The 19,017-nt window shown below is 35.6% G+C and overlaps 1 protein-coding gene across 1 annotated transcript in view; it reads right to left on the reverse strand.

The window, feature by feature from the left end:
• The window catches only part of LOC139969943 (vesicular glutamate transporter 1-like), a 74,104-nt gene that overhangs the window by 11,899 nt on the left and 43,188 nt on the right, over window positions 1-19,017 (reverse strand). Inside the window, exons 2-4 of the mRNA XM_071975365.1 lie at window positions 6,870-7,167; window positions 6,187-6,305; window positions 165-279 (exon numbers count right to left, since the gene is read on the reverse strand). Of these exons, the coding sequence (XP_071831466.1) occupies window positions 165-279; window positions 6,187-6,305; window positions 6,870-7,167 (532 nt within the window). The remainder of the gene's footprint in view (window positions 1-164; window positions 280-6,186; window positions 6,306-6,869; window positions 7,168-19,017) is intronic.

Genomic DNA, 19,017 nt, shown 5'->3' on the forward strand with positions numbered 1-19,017 from the left:
TCCGCTGACCACAACATATAATTATGCATCTTCTTATGGTAATGGCAGCATTACATTATATGAATAAAAATAAAATACAAGTTAACATATAGATATAGGCTTATATATCATGTTGAGTGTTTCATTTTCTAGTTATTGAGGATTAGGTTACTCCTCGGACTTACCTCAATTAAGCCCTGTAATATTCTGATGAAGATGACCATTGTGTAATGTACGTGACTAGCTAGAGGTATCCACATATTTAAAAAGGAGGACAGTGCAATAGCTGTACAGAATATTCTGTAAAGAGATACAAAACAGAGGGACAAAAACATCATTATATTTCACAGAAATAAGATAAACATTGGATATTCTGAATATATGATGATATTTTAGATTGGGATTTATATGCGTACGGTTGAAGTAAGCGTATTTAATCAGATGTATGTGTGCGCGCATGTATGCGGGCACTTCTTTGTATTTTCAGATGTGTGTGTGCGCGCATGTATGCTGGCACTTCTTTTGTATTTTGACTAAGGACTTGAACAAAGGCGTTACAAGTCATCCGACGTCATTTAAAAAGAATCACCACATCCACAGAAGAATTATATTGTTAAGGGGTATTGTTAAGGTTATGGTAAGTGTTTTTGAACAATCGAAATAAAACAATGGTGTCCTCCGTCTAGATGTAAAGCACACCTGTGTGTGTGTTTGCCAATTTCCACCATTTTGCAAGCCTAACAAGCATATACACAACTAATCAAAGTAAGAAACTATACCATCCGTTCATTATATTCACTGTCATTGGGAGAACAGAATAAATTCAAAGGATTTCAAAGGATCGTCTCGTCGACAGTAACCTTCGATTTTTTGTTTGCATCACTGCAAACAAAATCGACTTATTAAGGCATTGGCTTGTATTATTATTATTCATTCTTATTAGTATTTGGGAATAGCACGCAAAGCAATTGCTTTATATATTTTTCTGACCTCAACTTGAGATAAAGTGTAATTGTGCTTGCGCTTAAGTTGAAAAGTACATCTTTCCATTGGTTTCTACAATTTGTTTGTCCCTAGACAGCTAGGTGTATATGAAAACACACACACACACACACGCACGCACACACACACACACACATATATATATATATATATATATATATATATATATATATATATATATATATATGTGTGCGTTACAGGTTACAGGTGAAAACATTTGTCTCATGAATAATCATGACTTTAGAATAAATTGCACTTTCTTGTCAAATAGAAACATAGCTCAATAAACTTGCTGCGACTTTATCCAACTAAGAAGATACAGGTTCTCTTTCGCGACCCTTTGGCTCAAATGATACATTTAAAGCCGCCCACTCTCACAAAACGTTCCCATGCATGCAATTAGTTTAGCTCGTTCAGGTAATGCCTTGATGACGTCATGGGAAACATCTTTGCCGCGACGATCCATGCATGCAATTAACCCCATTAATGAACTAAATTCGTTTGTCGATCGGTTAAACCCTTTCTTCATCTTTTCACTACCCATATACCCCCCCCCCCCCCCCCGTCCAACAACAACACCACCGTAGTCAACCTTCTATAGTCACTCAAAATGTAAAGCTGTAAATATTTCTTACGTCATAAAGAATTGATAATGGCTGATAAGATTTGGAGCGATCGATACTAGATGACACTCGGTACTAAGTGACAAAGTGCATTCTCATAAATTCCTCTCTGGATACAAACAAACACTTAAATATAACCGGCTTGCTCAAGATAATGATACTACTGGGTTCTTCAACTTTAAAGTGTCTGGGAAAACCTCTTGAAAATTCTTGAAAAGGTGTTTGGTCATTTCCTAGTTTCTCATGCATCAATAGGTTAATTAAGTTGGTGGTCAATATAAAGAATGTATACCATATGAGGTGGAATATTTCTTCAAACAAATTAAAAGTGTCTTGAGTTTACCCCCAAATCTATCACAACTCTAGTGCCATTAGCTTCCTATTATAACTCTTAAATACTCATTTTGGAATAACTTTAATGTTAGAAGATTTTCATATTTTCTAATATTTTCTACATTGCTTGAAAATGAAGCTCATAAATTTGAATGACCTTTGGTATATTTTCATATAGTACTCGGAACTTAGCTTCGAAAATCAACACAAAGGCGGGTTTGTGTATAATGTATGGTAGGTTACATCAGTTTGATATTTTGTATATATGAGGTTGTTGATATGACCATGGATCCGTCAATATTCACCCGTTTAAGGCCAGAGAGATGCTTGTTAATGATAACGTACTATTCATTAGCCGCAAAGACGCCTCTATTATACATTACAATTCTGTACATAACAATAAATATCATAATAGCAACGCATTTTATATATAATAATGCCTCTAACACAACTCATGCATCCTTGTATTACAGACTACCTTCAATGTTTAGCCTGAAGGTTTTTTTAAAGGCAACACATTATTGATTCCCCACCCATGAATATTTCTCACTATTATACTTGAATCGTACCATTTACGATTCAAAGCAATTTACAGCAATCTGCCGACTAAATTTCTCCAGCCCTTTTGTTTTTTGCATAACATATAATATTACAAAGGGCAGAGGACTTCCGATTCAAGCACTATATTCCCATTGCCCCTGGTGGTAAACGACCATTGATTTTTTTTTTTCATTTTCATCGATTACACTTAAAGGTTCCCATGATTTGAAATTTGCCACAAACGATCGGAAAAGAGAGGAAGAAAGATGGGAATGCACGTCCACGCACCACGTACTTTGACCGCATGTAGTTAACTCCTATACTATACTATATAGAATAGAAAAATAACACGGTGTCTGGAAAAAAGGATTCTATTTCGGTGATTACGTCGCTTTCTTTTTTTTTCTCTTTTTTTTTAATTCTAATTTCAAAAACAGAAAAGAACCGAAGTTATGTGTAAAGCAGTAATACATTAGGGAAGAGGTTTGTGAGCTGTACCGGTTGTGAATTCGTAATAAGTGATAACTATCAAATGCAGTATGTATGTCGGTTTACAGCCGATTCCTGATTGGATCAGGAATAAATTTTGGAATGCCTCAAATTTGGTCATTTAGGAACGTAAACTATAACTAATTCCGGTGGGGCTATTCGGACCGGCCGAAAAGAAAGAAATGCCTAAATGAGAAGCGTAAATTTATCTGTTAACACGATTATTTAAAGCAAACTTGTTGATCCATGTTGCCATACAACATTAATGGTGGTGGTGTGTGTGTATAGTGGGGGGTAGGGGTGGGGGGGGGCGGAGCGGAGCTGAGCTTTCTTGACTTGATTCTGGGCGGATAATGCCTTCAGAATTATACGTCGTCGCGCCCCTGTCTCAATCTATTCCGCGAATCCGCGACCAGAGAATTAGCGCCATGCAGGGTATTATTTAAGATCTGATTCGTATAATTATGCTGCTTGAAAAGAGGCCTTTATTAAAATACCATGCATGGAAGACAAACAAACTTAATTTAAGTCTTGTTTACAGTATATTTATTGTTTATATACCAAAAGTCCAATGCATGGTTAGATGAAAAAATCATATGATAAAATAACAAGCCACAATTATTGTCTCTCTATTTCTCTCTTCAAGTTCCTTATTCTGAAATCTAGAGATATTTAAGACACCAACCGGAAGTTACTCCGTCGTTTTGCTGTTTACTAGTATTACAGTCCGGGATTTGCAAAACATAAAAAGAAAATGAATAAAAAAGACAGAAAACTAGCGAAAAGGACAATTTATCGTGATTCAAACTCACATGCCTGAATCTACCGACTTGGGAAAAACTGTATTTAAATTAATCAATTTTTTTTGTACAAGAATTACGACTTTATCTCGCTTTTGAGTTCAGTGACTTTGAATTTTGAATCCAAAAATTCCTCATGTGTTCACAAAACAAATTCACCTGATTAATAACTGCCGATTGAAATATTAAGAAGCCAAACGAATTGTGAAGTAAAGCTAAGGAACGCCGGTAGAGAGGAAACGCAATCCCCACATGATTTCGTAGGGATAACATTTCTCATGTCCACACACCTGTTTTCTTCTACTTGTTTAATTTTAAAATCTGAATATTAAATGTCGTAACTAATAAAGTTGATAATAACTTATCTATGGCTTACATCCACCCATTGATTAGCAAGTAATTCGGTTCCAAAACTTGTCGATCTCAGTCATAACACGCTAGCCTCAAATGTTAAATGCTTAACTTGACTATAACATGTGCGATATACGTGGAATTTTATGTCTTCTGATGGTCAGATGAGCGTTTCAATATCAGGCAAATCTTTTGAAAGTCAGTCTCCACATTTCAATGTTCCACTTTCCCTACTCTAAAAAACTAAACGAAACACCCACATGTGATAACTTCGCTTCGTATCATGTTTTATCTAACATTCATTTAAAAGATATAAAGTTTCAGTAAATTTGCATTAATTCCTTTCAAAAAAGGCCTTCGTGTTTGGTTTCTCCTTAATTAGAAACATAATATGTAAGATGTTGTTGTCTGAATATGTTAATTACAATTATGGCTTGGCAATAACATGATCTTCATTATTTTTATCAAACTATTCTCAGAACTATTACAGATTGTTTTTTTATTGTGAAACTAAACACAGTTATCTGCTGATAATGAAGCAGATGGTGTGTATCTAGATATAGGTGGGATCAATTAATATTTAAGGCCTTCCTCAGAAGATGATTTATAGATATAGGTGGGATCAAGTAATATATAGGGCCCCTTCTCAGAAGATGGTTTATAGATATAGGTAGGATCAAGTAATATTTAGGGCCATCCTCAGAAGATGATTTATATATATATAGGTGGGATTAATTAATATTTAGGGCCTTCATCAGAAGATGGTTTATAGATATAGTTGGGATCAAGTAATATTTAGGGCCTTCCTCAGAAGTTAACTAATAGATATAGGTGGGATCAAGTAATATTTAGGGCCTTTCTCAGAAGTTAATTAATAGATATAGGTGGGATCAAGTAATATTTAGGGCCTTTCTCAGAAGATGGTTTATATATATAGGTGGGATCACTTAATATTAATGGCCTTCCTCAGAAGATGGTTTATAGATGTAGTTGGGATCAAATAATATTTAGGGCCTTTCTCAGAAGTTAATTAATAGATATAGGTGGGATCAAGTAATGTTTAGGGCCTTTCTCAGAAGTTAATTAATAGATATAGGTGGGATCACTTAATATTAATGGCCTTCCTCAGAAGATGGTTTATAGATATAGTTGGGATCAAATAATATTTAGGGCCTTTCTCAGAAGTTAATTAATAGATATAGTTGGGATCAAATAATATTTAGGGCCTTTCTCAGAAGATGGTTTATATATATAGGTGGGATCACTTAATATTAATGGCCTTCCTCAGAAGATGGTTTATAGATGTAGTTGGGATCAAATAATATTTAGGGCCTTTCTCAGAAGTTAATTAATAGATAAAGGTGGGATCAAGTAATGTTTAGGGCCTTTCTCAGAAGTTAATTAATAGATATAGGTGGGATCACTTAATATTAATGGCCTTCCTCAGAAGATGGTTTATAGATATAGTTGGGATCAAATAATATTTAGGGCCTTTCTCAGAAGTTGGTTTATAGATATAGTTGGGATCAAATAATATTTAGGGCCTCTCTCAGAAGTTAATTAATAGATATAGGTGGGATCAAGTAATATTTAGGGCCTTTCTCAGAAGTTAATTAATAGATATAGGTGGGATCAAGTAATATTTAGGGCCTTCCTCAAAATATGGTTTATATATATATATATATATATATATATATATATATATATATATATATATATATATATATATAAGTAACGCCGTATATTTAACTGATAGTTAAACAAGTGGAAGACAGAAACATAAATATCTGTCTCCCTCTTCCCAACTCCTCGAGTCTTACGTCTACACACATTCCCTTTAACTGTCGAATATTCTTCTACTATAGTGTGGAATTTTAGAAATTTAGGAATTTAACGCAAACTAGTAGATAGAATCTCGCAGATTATCATCAGCAGAATGTCGGTTCTCATGCATGTGTAGAAGCACATTGCATAATTATTCCTATTTTCATCTATACCTCTGATAGGGCATTTCGTGATGGTCGAGAGTGATATTATTAATTTCCATCAAGGGTACACTTTGTACTTACTTTGTAGCTGAAAACCTTGATGCAAAATAGCCACCGGGCACTTGTGTTATTATGTAGCCCCAGAAAAATGAGCTGTGAATGAAACCTATAGTGTGTGGATCCCAATGAAATTCAGGACTCTGTTGAAGAGAAGAAACGTAAAGTTTATAACTAGAACACGAAACATAGAGGTAGTTTTAAAATTCTAAAAGAGAAAAGAAAAAGATATCGTCTTGAAAGTAGGTTAAAGTTGATTAACGTAAAGACTATGCGAATGAATCCGACATACTTATAGTATTGTAGCTGATGTTGTTTATTGTGTATGGTGACCCTTACACCCAAATATCCACAGTTGTATCGACTCCTTCATTTTGAGGTTCAGTCGATGCCAGTGATTTATCTGACTCGACTCGATTCATTGATTCAAGTCACTACTATATGGGGAATCCTCATAAGCTGCTTCTATAGTCACTTTGGTTTTTAGAAATGTAATGAATTAGTGGGACTGAGTGTACTAAAGGGAAGTTGTCCAGGGGGAGGGGGAGGGGGGGCTATGGCTTAGACATCGGATTTTTAACTCATAAGGATATCGTCTTAATAAAACATGGTTTATACGATCATGATGCACGCTACTAATTTAAAAAGAAAGCAACAAAATTCAACATTTTTATTTTATCTGACGGCAAACTCCCTGTTTTACTCACAATTTCGTGTTCATGACCTCCAGTGTGTAACGTCTCATTTTGAGTCATCGGCCCAATAGCTACTCCCAAGTTACATCTAATAGCGAATGAGATCATTAGTCCACAACATGTCATAATACTAAGAACATATCTCTTTGGGCATTGTTGGCAACACATCGGTCCTATCGGTCGCTCCCACCATGACGTTGGAGTAGCTTCGAGCGAATCTGTTACCATGGTTCCGGTATCTAAATCTAACGGATACTTTGAACTGCCATCACTTTCTACTAACATAATCTCATCTTCACGAGCTCTGGAACTGTAAAAGAAAATGAAACCAAAATCTGATAATTACTGAAGTGGTAAAATCTTGTTAAAAAAGAGGTGACTGTGATGCCACTTGAGGTATACACAGCACTATCACGTGATTCAGTATAGTTTTCATTGATAATATCTATATAAACATGGCATAAGGATGGTGATTAAAGATAACATACATGACATGTTCTAAAACAGCGATTCTAACTTTGGCCAAGCAGCTTACACCCACCTAACACCCTTAGGCAACTAACACCCACTACCACCCACATGTGATTTGGCCAATGTGCGTTATTTTAGTATCGTAGATATCGAAATATCTAGAGATACAATTTTCTGTCAACCTGTCCTACAAATTATCAACCTGTTATTCACCGCAGAAGACCGTTTTATGAATAAAATACTTTCAGTGTTATTCTAACACCAAAAACCAGTGTACCAGTGGATGTCCGTTGCATATTATTTTAATATTCAAATAATCAGTTCATGTTGCTAACAGAAAATAGTTCGAACCACTTATGGACTCTGTGTAGGTTTCATTGATAAACCAATGGGGAGGGGGTGGGTTAGGGGAGGGGACATGAAGCAAATTTCCGGTACACATATACTCTATAACATACATATACACACATACACACATAAACCCATGAACCCTACCATTTCGGTAAAATGAATAGTTATAGCTATAATCCATATCGACTTCCCGTTAATTTCTTTTCAGTTTGGCCTAGATTCCTTCAATGTTGTTTAATGTTAACTTCCGAGCATATCATTATCATTAAGGAGACATACGACTAATCTTGTCAACTGCTCATTCAATAATATACTCACTGCTCAGTACAAGCTCTAAATTCTAATAATTATTCCTAAACTGTGACATAATCTTCATCCGTCTTGAGGCAATGCTAAAAGAATTAAACTTGTTTAGGTTGCTTTCGAAATTAATAAAAAAGAAAGAAAGAAAAAAATCAAAGGAAAAGTTAAAACAGAATTTTAACCCTAAAAAAAAACAACAATCCCAAAAATTGGTCGTATTCTAGATCGCTTTAAGGTATAAAAAATCCGTCTGGTCTAATTTCAACAATTTAATCCGTTTTTATCTATTCATGCCGTTAACGCCATGGCTGACACGTTCTAATAACTAAGTCTTAAGCCCTGGACAGGATTATATTCTTATCATTTCTTCGTTAGAACTAATCTCCCCAAATAATCTGTTTCCAGGCAGTTTATATCGACGATCAATTCAAATAATTTCCCTTGTGCATTGGCAAACTCTCCCACACACAAAAATATAAGTACTTCGTAGACAACATCCGAAAATCTTTCGTTTCTTATACTACATGAAATATATATATATATATATATATATATATATATATATATATATATATATATGACGTCTGAGCTTGTAACCTTTGACCGTCTTTCTATGTCACAGGTGTGTAAAGTCATTGTACAGAGGAGAAATATATATGCGTCTTAAAGTATTACCCTGATATGGATTAATTTTATGAAGCACGTATATACCAATCATGTCTTTTATTTTAAAGATAAATGATAAACTTTAGTGCATGATTTAAGCATGATTTTCGGAGTGACTGTATTGTTAAGATAGCTAAGATCGTGCCTTCGTATCTTCTAAAATATCTCTGTAGTGGGTTTGGTGCAATGCTTTTCCAAGTAGATTTCAAACTTTCTTCTACTTTTACCTTTCTCTATACCATACAAACAGAAGCAAATCATATTATTTTAGTTAGCAAGAAAAACTGCACTTTTATTTTGATATCTTTCAAAGATTAAAACACTAAAAAAAAACACTCGCCAGACATGCTTGGGTTTTAAATATTTATTTCACAATATGCCGCAATATTGTGCATTTAATTGTCAATTTTATGCTGAACGAGTAATGCATGCTCGAGGACCAATCATTGACGCTCTATTAAGCAAGAGTTCAATGGAAAGACATGATAATGCATGTAAACAGTGTACACAATCATTAACATAATTAAGTGTCTTTGCTTAATATGCCCGAGAAATACAGCGAAATACAGAACCAAAGAAAATTGAGCTCGTGGTGACGGGGGGGGGGGGGTGGGTCTTTGATCGATGATATGTTCTTTGTGTTTTTTGTCTTTGTTTGACTGAATAAAGGCTTGCATAATATCTGAATATATCATAATATCTGAATAAATCATAATATCTGAATAAAGGTTTGCATAATATCTGAATAAATCATAATATCTGTATAAAGGCTTGCATAATATTTCCACAACGAACTGGTCATTCGTTTGAAAGATGTGGCGGCTTAAAAAAATGAAAACATAATCATCGTCAACGTCATCGTCATCTTCATCATCGTCGTCGTCGTCGTCAACGTCAACGTTATCGTTATCGTCATCGTCTTCGTAATCGTCATCATACTGAGAATTAATATAGCAACCACCACGAAATGACACTTAAAAGACCAACAGACACATCACATGTTGCGTTTCACTATTAAGAACAAATAACCAAAGGTCTTGTGTACTTTTGCTTCCCTTACATCACTTAAGATAACAAACCAGTGTCTATTTTTGATTTTTGTTTATCGATCATTAAACTACCAATCAATAGTCTCCATTCTCCAGGAAATGATGACCAAGTTGAACTGAAATTGCTTGCAATTAATCAATATTTCAATTTCCTCTCATTCTGGAAATTATGAATGTATATTCCTTATTACGTCACCATCAAATTTGTTTCAGTTAATTGGACAAAAATGAAGTAGGCATACCAGTCTTAATTATCAACGGTAAACAAGAAACTCTTATCAATAATTTAAAAAAAAGCTCTAAGTTTTAAAGTGAACAAAGTAAATAGTCATTCAACCTGTTGTGTACTGTAACATTAACTAATCAATGGCATTTTACATATATGCTGTTTATACAGTTATCTGTGAAATGATATTTTGATTTTTCGTAACATATATACAATGATAGAAACTAACCGGTGACTTTAATTTCGAGACATGTCTTTGTGTGCGAGTGTGTGAGTGCATTTGTTTTGTGTTCTGACAGAGGACTTGAAAAACGAATTGCAAGTCCTCACTCAAAAGGATCACCACGGCCTAAGAAGAATTCTATATGTTAAGGGGTATATCGTTAATGATAGGGTCCATGGCTTTAAAGAATGAATACAAAAATGGGGTCCTCAGTGTGAATCTGAATCACACCTGTACGGGTGTGTTACAGAAGAAATATTTCAAAGGTACTTTCAAAGGTACAAAATATTTCTTCGGTCCACCTGCGATAGAAATGATGTAAAAATATGTTTCTATTAATACTTATGTTATTATTATTTTATGTTAAGGAAATATAAATGTTCTGTTTTTCACACTGCCAGTAGTGCGTACGCTTCTTAAAGTATGTGTGTGCTATTCAGTGCTACAAGGGAGACTATTAGTATGAATACGAGTATAGCAGTATGAGTTTGAGTATAACCGTATGAGTATGAGTATAACTGTATGAGTGTGAGCACAACAACATTAGTATGAGTACATCATCATGAGTATGAGTACAGCAATACGAGTATGAGTACAACATCATGAGTATGAGTACAGCAATACGAGTATGAGTACAGCAATACGAGTATGAGTACAACAGCATGAGTATGAGTACAGCAATACGAGTATGAGTAAAACAGCATGAGTATGAGTACAGCAATACGGGTATGAGTACAAGAGCATGAGTATGAGTACAACAGCATGAGTATGAGTAAAACGTTATGTTGACGAGTACAACAGTATCAGTACGAGTACAACAATATGGGTATCAGTATCACAGTATGAGTATCATATATGTTGTTGCACTTGGTACTCATTTTTTATACTCGTACCTATGCTGTTGTTCTCGCACACATGCTGTCGCACAGGGTCCTCATGCTTTTAAACTCGTACCCATGATGTTGTACACGTACCCATGATGTTGTACACGTACTCATGCTGTTGTTCTCACACACATTCTGTCGCACTGTTGTTCTCGTACATATGTTGTTGCACTGGGTACTGATGATTTTATACTCGTACCCATGCTGTTGTACACCAACTCATGCTTTTGTACTTATACAACAAGTCTATAGTTCAATATATTCGTATTCTTTTGAATTTTATTCCACAGATTTCGTACAATTCAAATCTCAAATATACATTTTTTTTATTTAGGCTTATTTTCTTGACGTAGAATCATGCAAACCAAAGACTGTGCTTAGAGTAAGATGATTCGAAATATTACTCTATGGCCTCTTTCCAACCGTACTTCATTTCGGGGAAACTTTGGCAAATTCGTGCACCATTTCGTCTGTCTTCATACGTTTTATTATTATTTTTTTTAAATCATGATATTTTGAGAGATGATTTTCTCAAACAAAATGCAATATTTGCCCCAAATTACCCCCTAAACGGTGGCTTAAGGCTAGCATATGGGCGAGCATGTTCTCATGCTAATTGGGGATCCGTGATAGGTTACAAGTAAAAAGTTAAACTATAAGCTTCGCAAGTCGTCCATCTTACGGCAATTCTCGGTTATAGGTTTCAAAAGGATATCCTTCATTCGGTCACCATTTCCAAGGATTAAGACTCTTGTTTAACTTAAATATCCGCTGGTGATGTATTGGTGACGTTCACGTGATACCCAGTTACCTTGAGAACACTTACGAGTGAAATAAGTATAGACAAATAAAGATGATATTGATATAGGTCTCCTTACACCATCTTCTTCTTCTTCTTCATGATTTTTTGTTTGGTAATTTTACCGAACCTATCAGATGGTAGACTAGTCACCGTAACCATGTAATTAGTCATTAAGAAACCCTCCTATTTTATTTACAAAATTTAGGTTAATGAACATGAATTATTCATTTTAGTCAGGTCTGAATATCTTGTCGTCCAGATAATAGACTTTCTTACAATATGACTTTAGAAACACATTTCATTTTGTTATGTTGTAGACCTTAAAAATCTACTGCTGTAAACACAGATTCTAGCTAATGTTAGACACAGTTAAGTTCTGAGAATGAAACGTTAAACATCTGTCGTTCATCAATTAAAGTGACTGGAAAATAAGTCTAATGCATAATAACATTAATTAAGACCTGCACCGAGGAGCCGACGTCATCATCCGTTGTAGCCTTAAAGGAGCATTCAGTACGTATCAACAATATAGTTTGCACATGCTGATGAATAAGCTTACCATGCATTAGCTAATAATCAAGAATTGCATTTAAATTTAATTAGATACATTTCTTCTCATTGGTCAGTCCTCATTACGGGTCTTAACAAAACTATATAATATGTCCCACAGATGTATTGTTTATTCGGTGATAACATGAAAAACGGTTACTTTTCGCAACAATATACATTTAACGTTAGGAAGTAGTGGCATTAACCCGTAGCCAAAGAGAACTTAATACCTGACAGGTCGAAGTTAATATGGGATATGTTTGAATATGGGATATATATATGTATTCTGCTTTATTACAGACTAGAGCTCATTACATGACTATATACCTCTTGTGATTCATATGATGATAGCCTGATTGAACACCATGTGCACTGTTCTATCTCATTGGGAAGACGAAAAATTCGGTATCAATTTATTTTCCCATCTAAGACTGTCACAGTTGAGTGATCGTCAACCAAGGAGTGTGAAAACAATTTCCAACGGGTATTCTCTTTTACGCCTGCGAAATTTATGTGTGAACTTCGGTAATCTACGGTATCTTTTAATGAACATTGTTTCATTATCGTATACTATGTTAGATATCTGAATGGATTACTCATCTTAGACTGGTTTATCTAAGGATTCGTTGGACTTGCTGTTATTTAGAAGGCAATACAAAGGATCAACATATAAGCTTTATTCATATCCTGATGTATAATCACTTTTCAAAGTAGCAAAATCAACATAAAAATACTGAACACTGGCAGACGCTAATTATTGTATGTATCAGTGCAGCAGTGACGTCACTTTTGCTTGTTTCATGCTTACGATTCGAAAACTATTATATCTCACAGCATAAGGGATGACAAGAAAACTCTTTATATTCTTAGAGTTTATTCCTTTTGTCTAAAGTTATACACGAATATACTGTTGTTAAAAATATTATCAAATGTTTCCAATGTTTTCAGAGGTTCATTTTGTGATTTTTTTCTTTGTTTTACGACATAATTTACGATATAGTTTTCGACGTAGTTAATTATTCTGTCTTTAATGGTATTCACAAAAGTCGATAAATTCGTGTATTCGTTCGAACTTGATAAGTGATACAGAGGGTCACGTAAGAAGTGAATAAAACTTAGATCTGTCCGACACCGTGTGCTGTTATCCCCTGTTTGACAACTATACGAGAAAATATCGAAAAGAGAACAAGTGGTGTTATTCCGTCTGAAATGGTTGTCCGAAAAAACAAAGACTTTTTTGGTTAAAGTTAAAGTTGAAGGTTTACAGTCTTGTATGAGGCTAATGCCTCCTCACATGACTTAACAACTTAACCCCTGGTCATTGGTAACTTGTCACACCCACACACCAAAGTGTGCACAATTCAATCAATCTCTTCTGGGGCACCACAGTGCACCACAACCACGTGTCCCCGGGGGACTTCCCATAGGGTGCAGCCACAAACCGGCGCACGCAACTATATTTACAAGTTACCTCGCAGGTCCCCATTTATACACCTGGGTGAAGAGAGGCAATGGAGATAAAGCGCCTTGCCAAAGGACACAACGCAATGATCTGGCCAGGGCTCGAACCTGTAATCCTTAGATCACAAGTCCACTGCCTTAACCACTTGACCACAACGCCCTCCTAAGGTTTGGTAAGTTCGGCTGGAGAGTACTGGTCAGTTGAAACAATTTCAAATACTAATAATACCTCTCTAAACTGTCCTCCAATATCATGCATGCATCAAAGCACTCGTATTGACAGTATGAACAGTTGCTAACCTTTATATGATAGAAACATGATATTCATACTGCTCATACTGACAAAACGAGTGCTTTTGAAGCGGGAAGTCACAATACAGTATAGAAAAAAAATGTCCCAAACTGGGACATTATGACTCGTTATGAATACAACATAATTGAATCAAAGCAACACAATGTTACAACCTAACTCAACAACTCAATAACTCAACAACTCAACATGCAGCTTTAACGTTTCTATTTCCTGTTTTCGTTCTTAATATGATTATATTGTTTCTGCCTTTCATGCTTTATGATTTTCTCGATGAAGTGCCGTATCTAAATATTTCATCAATTTGTTAAAGCTTTCATATTATCGAGGTGGACTTTATTGCATAGGTCGTTTACATTGTATCACAAAGGTCGTTTACACTATATGATATAGGGTCGTTCACACTGTATTATATAGGTAGTTTCCATTGTATTATAGAGGTCGTTCACACTGTATTATATAGGTAGTGCACACTGTATTATAGAGGTCGTTCACACTGTATTATATAGGTAGTTTCCATTGTATGATAGAGGTCGTTCACACTGTATTATATAGGAAGTTTCCATTGTATTATAGAGGTCGTTCACACTGTATTATATAGGTAGTGCACAGAGTATGATATAAACGTCACTTGTATTGTATTATATGCATTACTTGTATTTATAGAGACCGTTTACTCTGTATTATAGAGGAAGCTTACACTATACTGTAGAGGTAGCTTAGAGTGTATTATAGAGTTAGTTTACACTGTATCACGGAGGTCGTTTGTACTGTGTAACATAGGGTATTTTATACTGCATTGCAAAGGTAGTTTCTGTATAGCAGACTTAGTTAACAGTGTATTATAAAGGCAGTGTACACTCTATGAGAGATATCGTTGACACTATTATGGAGGTCGTTTAGGCTGCACTGTACTGGTTTCTTACATCAGTTTGTTATAAAGAGTAAGTTTCATATTGTACGATAGACGTTACATTATGTTATAGAGGTTGTTTACACTGTATTAGAGGTCGTTTACACTGTATTATAGAAGATGTTACATTTATTATAGGGGTCGTTTACACTGTATTATACTGGTCGTTTACACTGTATTATAGAGGTAGTTTACATTGCATTGCAGAGGTCGTTTACACTGTATTATAGAGGAAGTCAACATTTATTATAGGGGTTGTTTACAATAGATTGTACTGGTCGTTTGCACTATAGGTATAGAGGTAGCTTACATTGCATTGCAGAGGTCGTTTACACTGTATTATAGAAGATGTTACATTTATTATAGGGGTCGTTTACACTGTATTATACTGGTCGTTTGCACTGTATTATAGAGGTAGCTTACATTGCATTGCAGAGGTCGTTTACACTGTATTATAGAGGAAGTTAACATTTATTATAGGGGTTGTTTACAATAGATTGTACTGGTCGTTTGCACTATAGGTATAGAGGTAGCTTACATTACATTGTAGAGGTCGTTTACACCGTATTATACTGATAGTTTACACTGTATTATAGAGTTAGTTTACATTGCATTGTATAGATCGTTTACACTGTATTTCAGAGGTCGTTCACACTGTATAATAGAAGTACTTTAAAATTGCATTGTGGAGGTTGTTTACACTGTATTACAGAGGTCGTTCACACTGTAATATAAAGGTAGTTTACCTGTATTACGAACACTGCCCGAGGTATTTAACACTGTATTAAGGATGTCAGTACAACAGCTAGGTAAACAATTTTGAAAGCTTGGCAAACACCCTAAGATGTATGTGTCTGTTTGTTTATTTACTTGCAATAAACGAGAGCAACGATTTACAAAAAAATGATCCCTAAAAGATACAAAAACATATAGTTGAATATATTTTGCAACAGAGATCTGCAGATTTCTTCTTTGATTTCGTGAAATGTTTGCACCATGCTGATCGTTTCTTTCCCATTTATTTTAGTGATATATTTATTAAGATTCATGCAGTCATACCTTGGGGTATTTGTGCGGCCTAGTAGGCAAGCTATCCTGATATATTTGGCCTTGCCTTTTGGAAATGTTGACGGGAAAATGTGTTTACTAATACGATTACAGATACCCTGACCTTGTAAGAACACGTCAACACTTATCTCTATAGGCTTGAAATGAAGATCTTTGGGAGTTAAGGTAAGTCTCAATACATGACTTTTTCTTTAAAATGTTTATGTTTCTGTTTTGTTGTGTTTGGCAACCTGAAGTAATGTTATTCCGAAATAACATTTAAAGTTTATATAAGTGCGCGTGCGCAGTAATTAATACGCCTGCAGCTATCAGCTGGAATCTCTAACATTTTAGTGAACTTGTGAAGACTGTAAAAGTAAAAATGAGGCAATGAAACTATTGAATGAGTTTCATCTGTGTATCGTGTCCAGTTAATATATAGTCTGTGCTCAACGTATGCTTGTACTTAATTATTATAAGAGGTACAGAAGCTAGTGAAAATAAAATACTAAGTAAAAAATGCTATTCATCACGTGACAATGAAATGATTTGAATTAGCGTTACATTGAGTTAAATAAAGGTCGGGTGTATAGAGAGATATGAGGGGTGGGAGGGGGGGGGACACTGAGGTCAACATTGACCTAATATTCCCGACAGAAATACCAGTTTACCACAAACATTCTTATGTTCAAATGCAACTGACAATGATCTGCACCCCATCCCACAAGCACCCCGGTCACACACTCATACACCCTGGCCACACGCAATTACCCTGGCCACACACTCACGGACCCCCACTCTTAGCCAAACGTCCTCCTCGACACGGCCTCCTCCCACCCGTCCTCCTCCACACAGCCTCATCCCACCCGTCCTACTCCAGACGGCCTCCTCCCACCCGTCCTCCTCGACACGGCCTCATCCCACCCGTCCTCCTCCAGACGGCCTCATCCCACCCGTCCTCCTCCAGACGGCCTCCTCCCACCCGTCCTCCTCCAGACGGCCTCCTCCCACCCGTCCTCCTCCAGACGGCCTCCTCCCACCCGTCCTTTAGCAACACACCCGCCATTGCCACAGACAGCCGGCAGAGAATGTCCTCATACCCCCCTTCTCGAGTCCTAGACTCAATAGTTAATGTAACCATCTGTGATCATTATGTTATTATTTATATAACCTGTACACATAAAGTGATATTTAATATCGAAAGATACATTCACACTTGATTGATTGATATATATTGTTTTTATGTGTCACTTAAAAGTCCGCCGACAACCAGTCAGTGAACCATTATATTATGCCTTGTATATTTGACAAATTTCCTATCCAAATTAATTAGTTAAACATTATTAAACCTATCCTTCGCTGGCTGCCTTAACGGAACTACTAATAAATATGGGCTTGAGTTTCAAGTATATGCTTCCATGTCAAATTCACGATATAAGTTCGCTTAAAAAAAAAATCGATTCGTGATGGTATATGACCTGTACGATTAAGGCACACGATAATTATTTATTAATTATTAATTATTAATATTTATTATGCTATTATTTAATATCTTAAGTATGGACTTTGCATGCCTTTGTTTAGCACATGTTTAGCACGTTCACTGTGCTTTTACCAATAACACAGTAATATGCCCTAAAAGCACTCTTTCTAATGAGAACACCTTCCGCCTTTAAGATATGAAACTCAGCTCCATCTCGCCTTACTTTCTATTGTATTGTGGGAGAAAAGGTTATTCACGTCTAATGTTTTGTGAAAGTTTCATTATTAAGGTCGTTTATCCTCCTCCTCCTCCTCCTCCTCCTCCTCCTCCTCCTGCTGCTCCTCCTCGTCCTCCTCCCCCCTTATTTCTCCCTGCTCCCTCTTCTTTGTGTCTGCATTTCCTTGCAAATTCCCATTATTAAGTATCATCATCCTGTTATCGCGCGTCTTATCCTTGGGAGTTTGCATCGTCGTATTTGTAAAAAAAAGACATCACCTCTTTTTACCCATAAAAGTGTCTGATGCTGCGTCATTGCGTGTGTTTCCTGTCTGGGACTGCTCCAACGTAAACCTTTGTATTCAAACCTGTCATTAATGTTTCATTTTCTTCTTTCTTTCTTTCCCATCAGCAAAGAAAGACAAAAGCACCTGCCCTCAATATAGTGTTTTATTATTTATCAGTTTCTTCACGTGAGTTCATCGTGAATAATAATGTCAGAATAAGGCCTACCATGACATCGGTACAAAAAAAACAAAACAAAAGGAGTTAAAGAAGACAGAGTTGAGTCTCACGAAGTGTGACATGACGTCCAATATGGCTAAATAATTAATAAGTTTCATTTCCTATAGTTATTTCATCACTGCGCATTGCTAAACATGTACGTACATATATACGGGGTATACCAAACATTAATAGCGTTATTAAATATTGACATAGCGGTCACCATTATTCACGCTTGACTTTCTATGTCATACCAATGTATGCAACTCACACATCTTGCACATGGTGAACAAATAAGCCTGATATAGAAACAGCTACTTTGTACAGGCATAGATCTTATTCTATATAAGTAATATAGCTTAATCACCGTCTTATAATCACCGTCTTATATGCAAAACGAATCCGACGCAATTTTGATATCTATATGGTTTATTGTGTTTGAGTTTTTCTCTCTATATAGTTTCAATCATTAACACTGTATCAGCCCAAATTATAATTCAATGATATCAGGGATCAAACATCAATTCAAATATATCAGGGATCAAATATCTTTCACTGATATCAGGGATCAAACATCATTCAATGCGTTCAAACACATTAATAGGTTGGTTCAATGAATTTGTGCCCTTTTTCTAAAACATTAGAAAAAAATGACAATAGAAAACTCTGTAATTTGAAAATAGACCAATTTTGTTTACATTC

This window comes from Apostichopus japonicus, chromosome 7 (genome assembly GCF_037975245.1).
Source record: "Apostichopus japonicus isolate 1M-3 chromosome 7, ASM3797524v1, whole genome shotgun sequence".
In the NCBI taxonomy this organism is placed as follows: Eukaryota; Metazoa; Echinodermata; class Holothuroidea; order Aspidochirotida; family Stichopodidae; genus Apostichopus; species Apostichopus japonicus.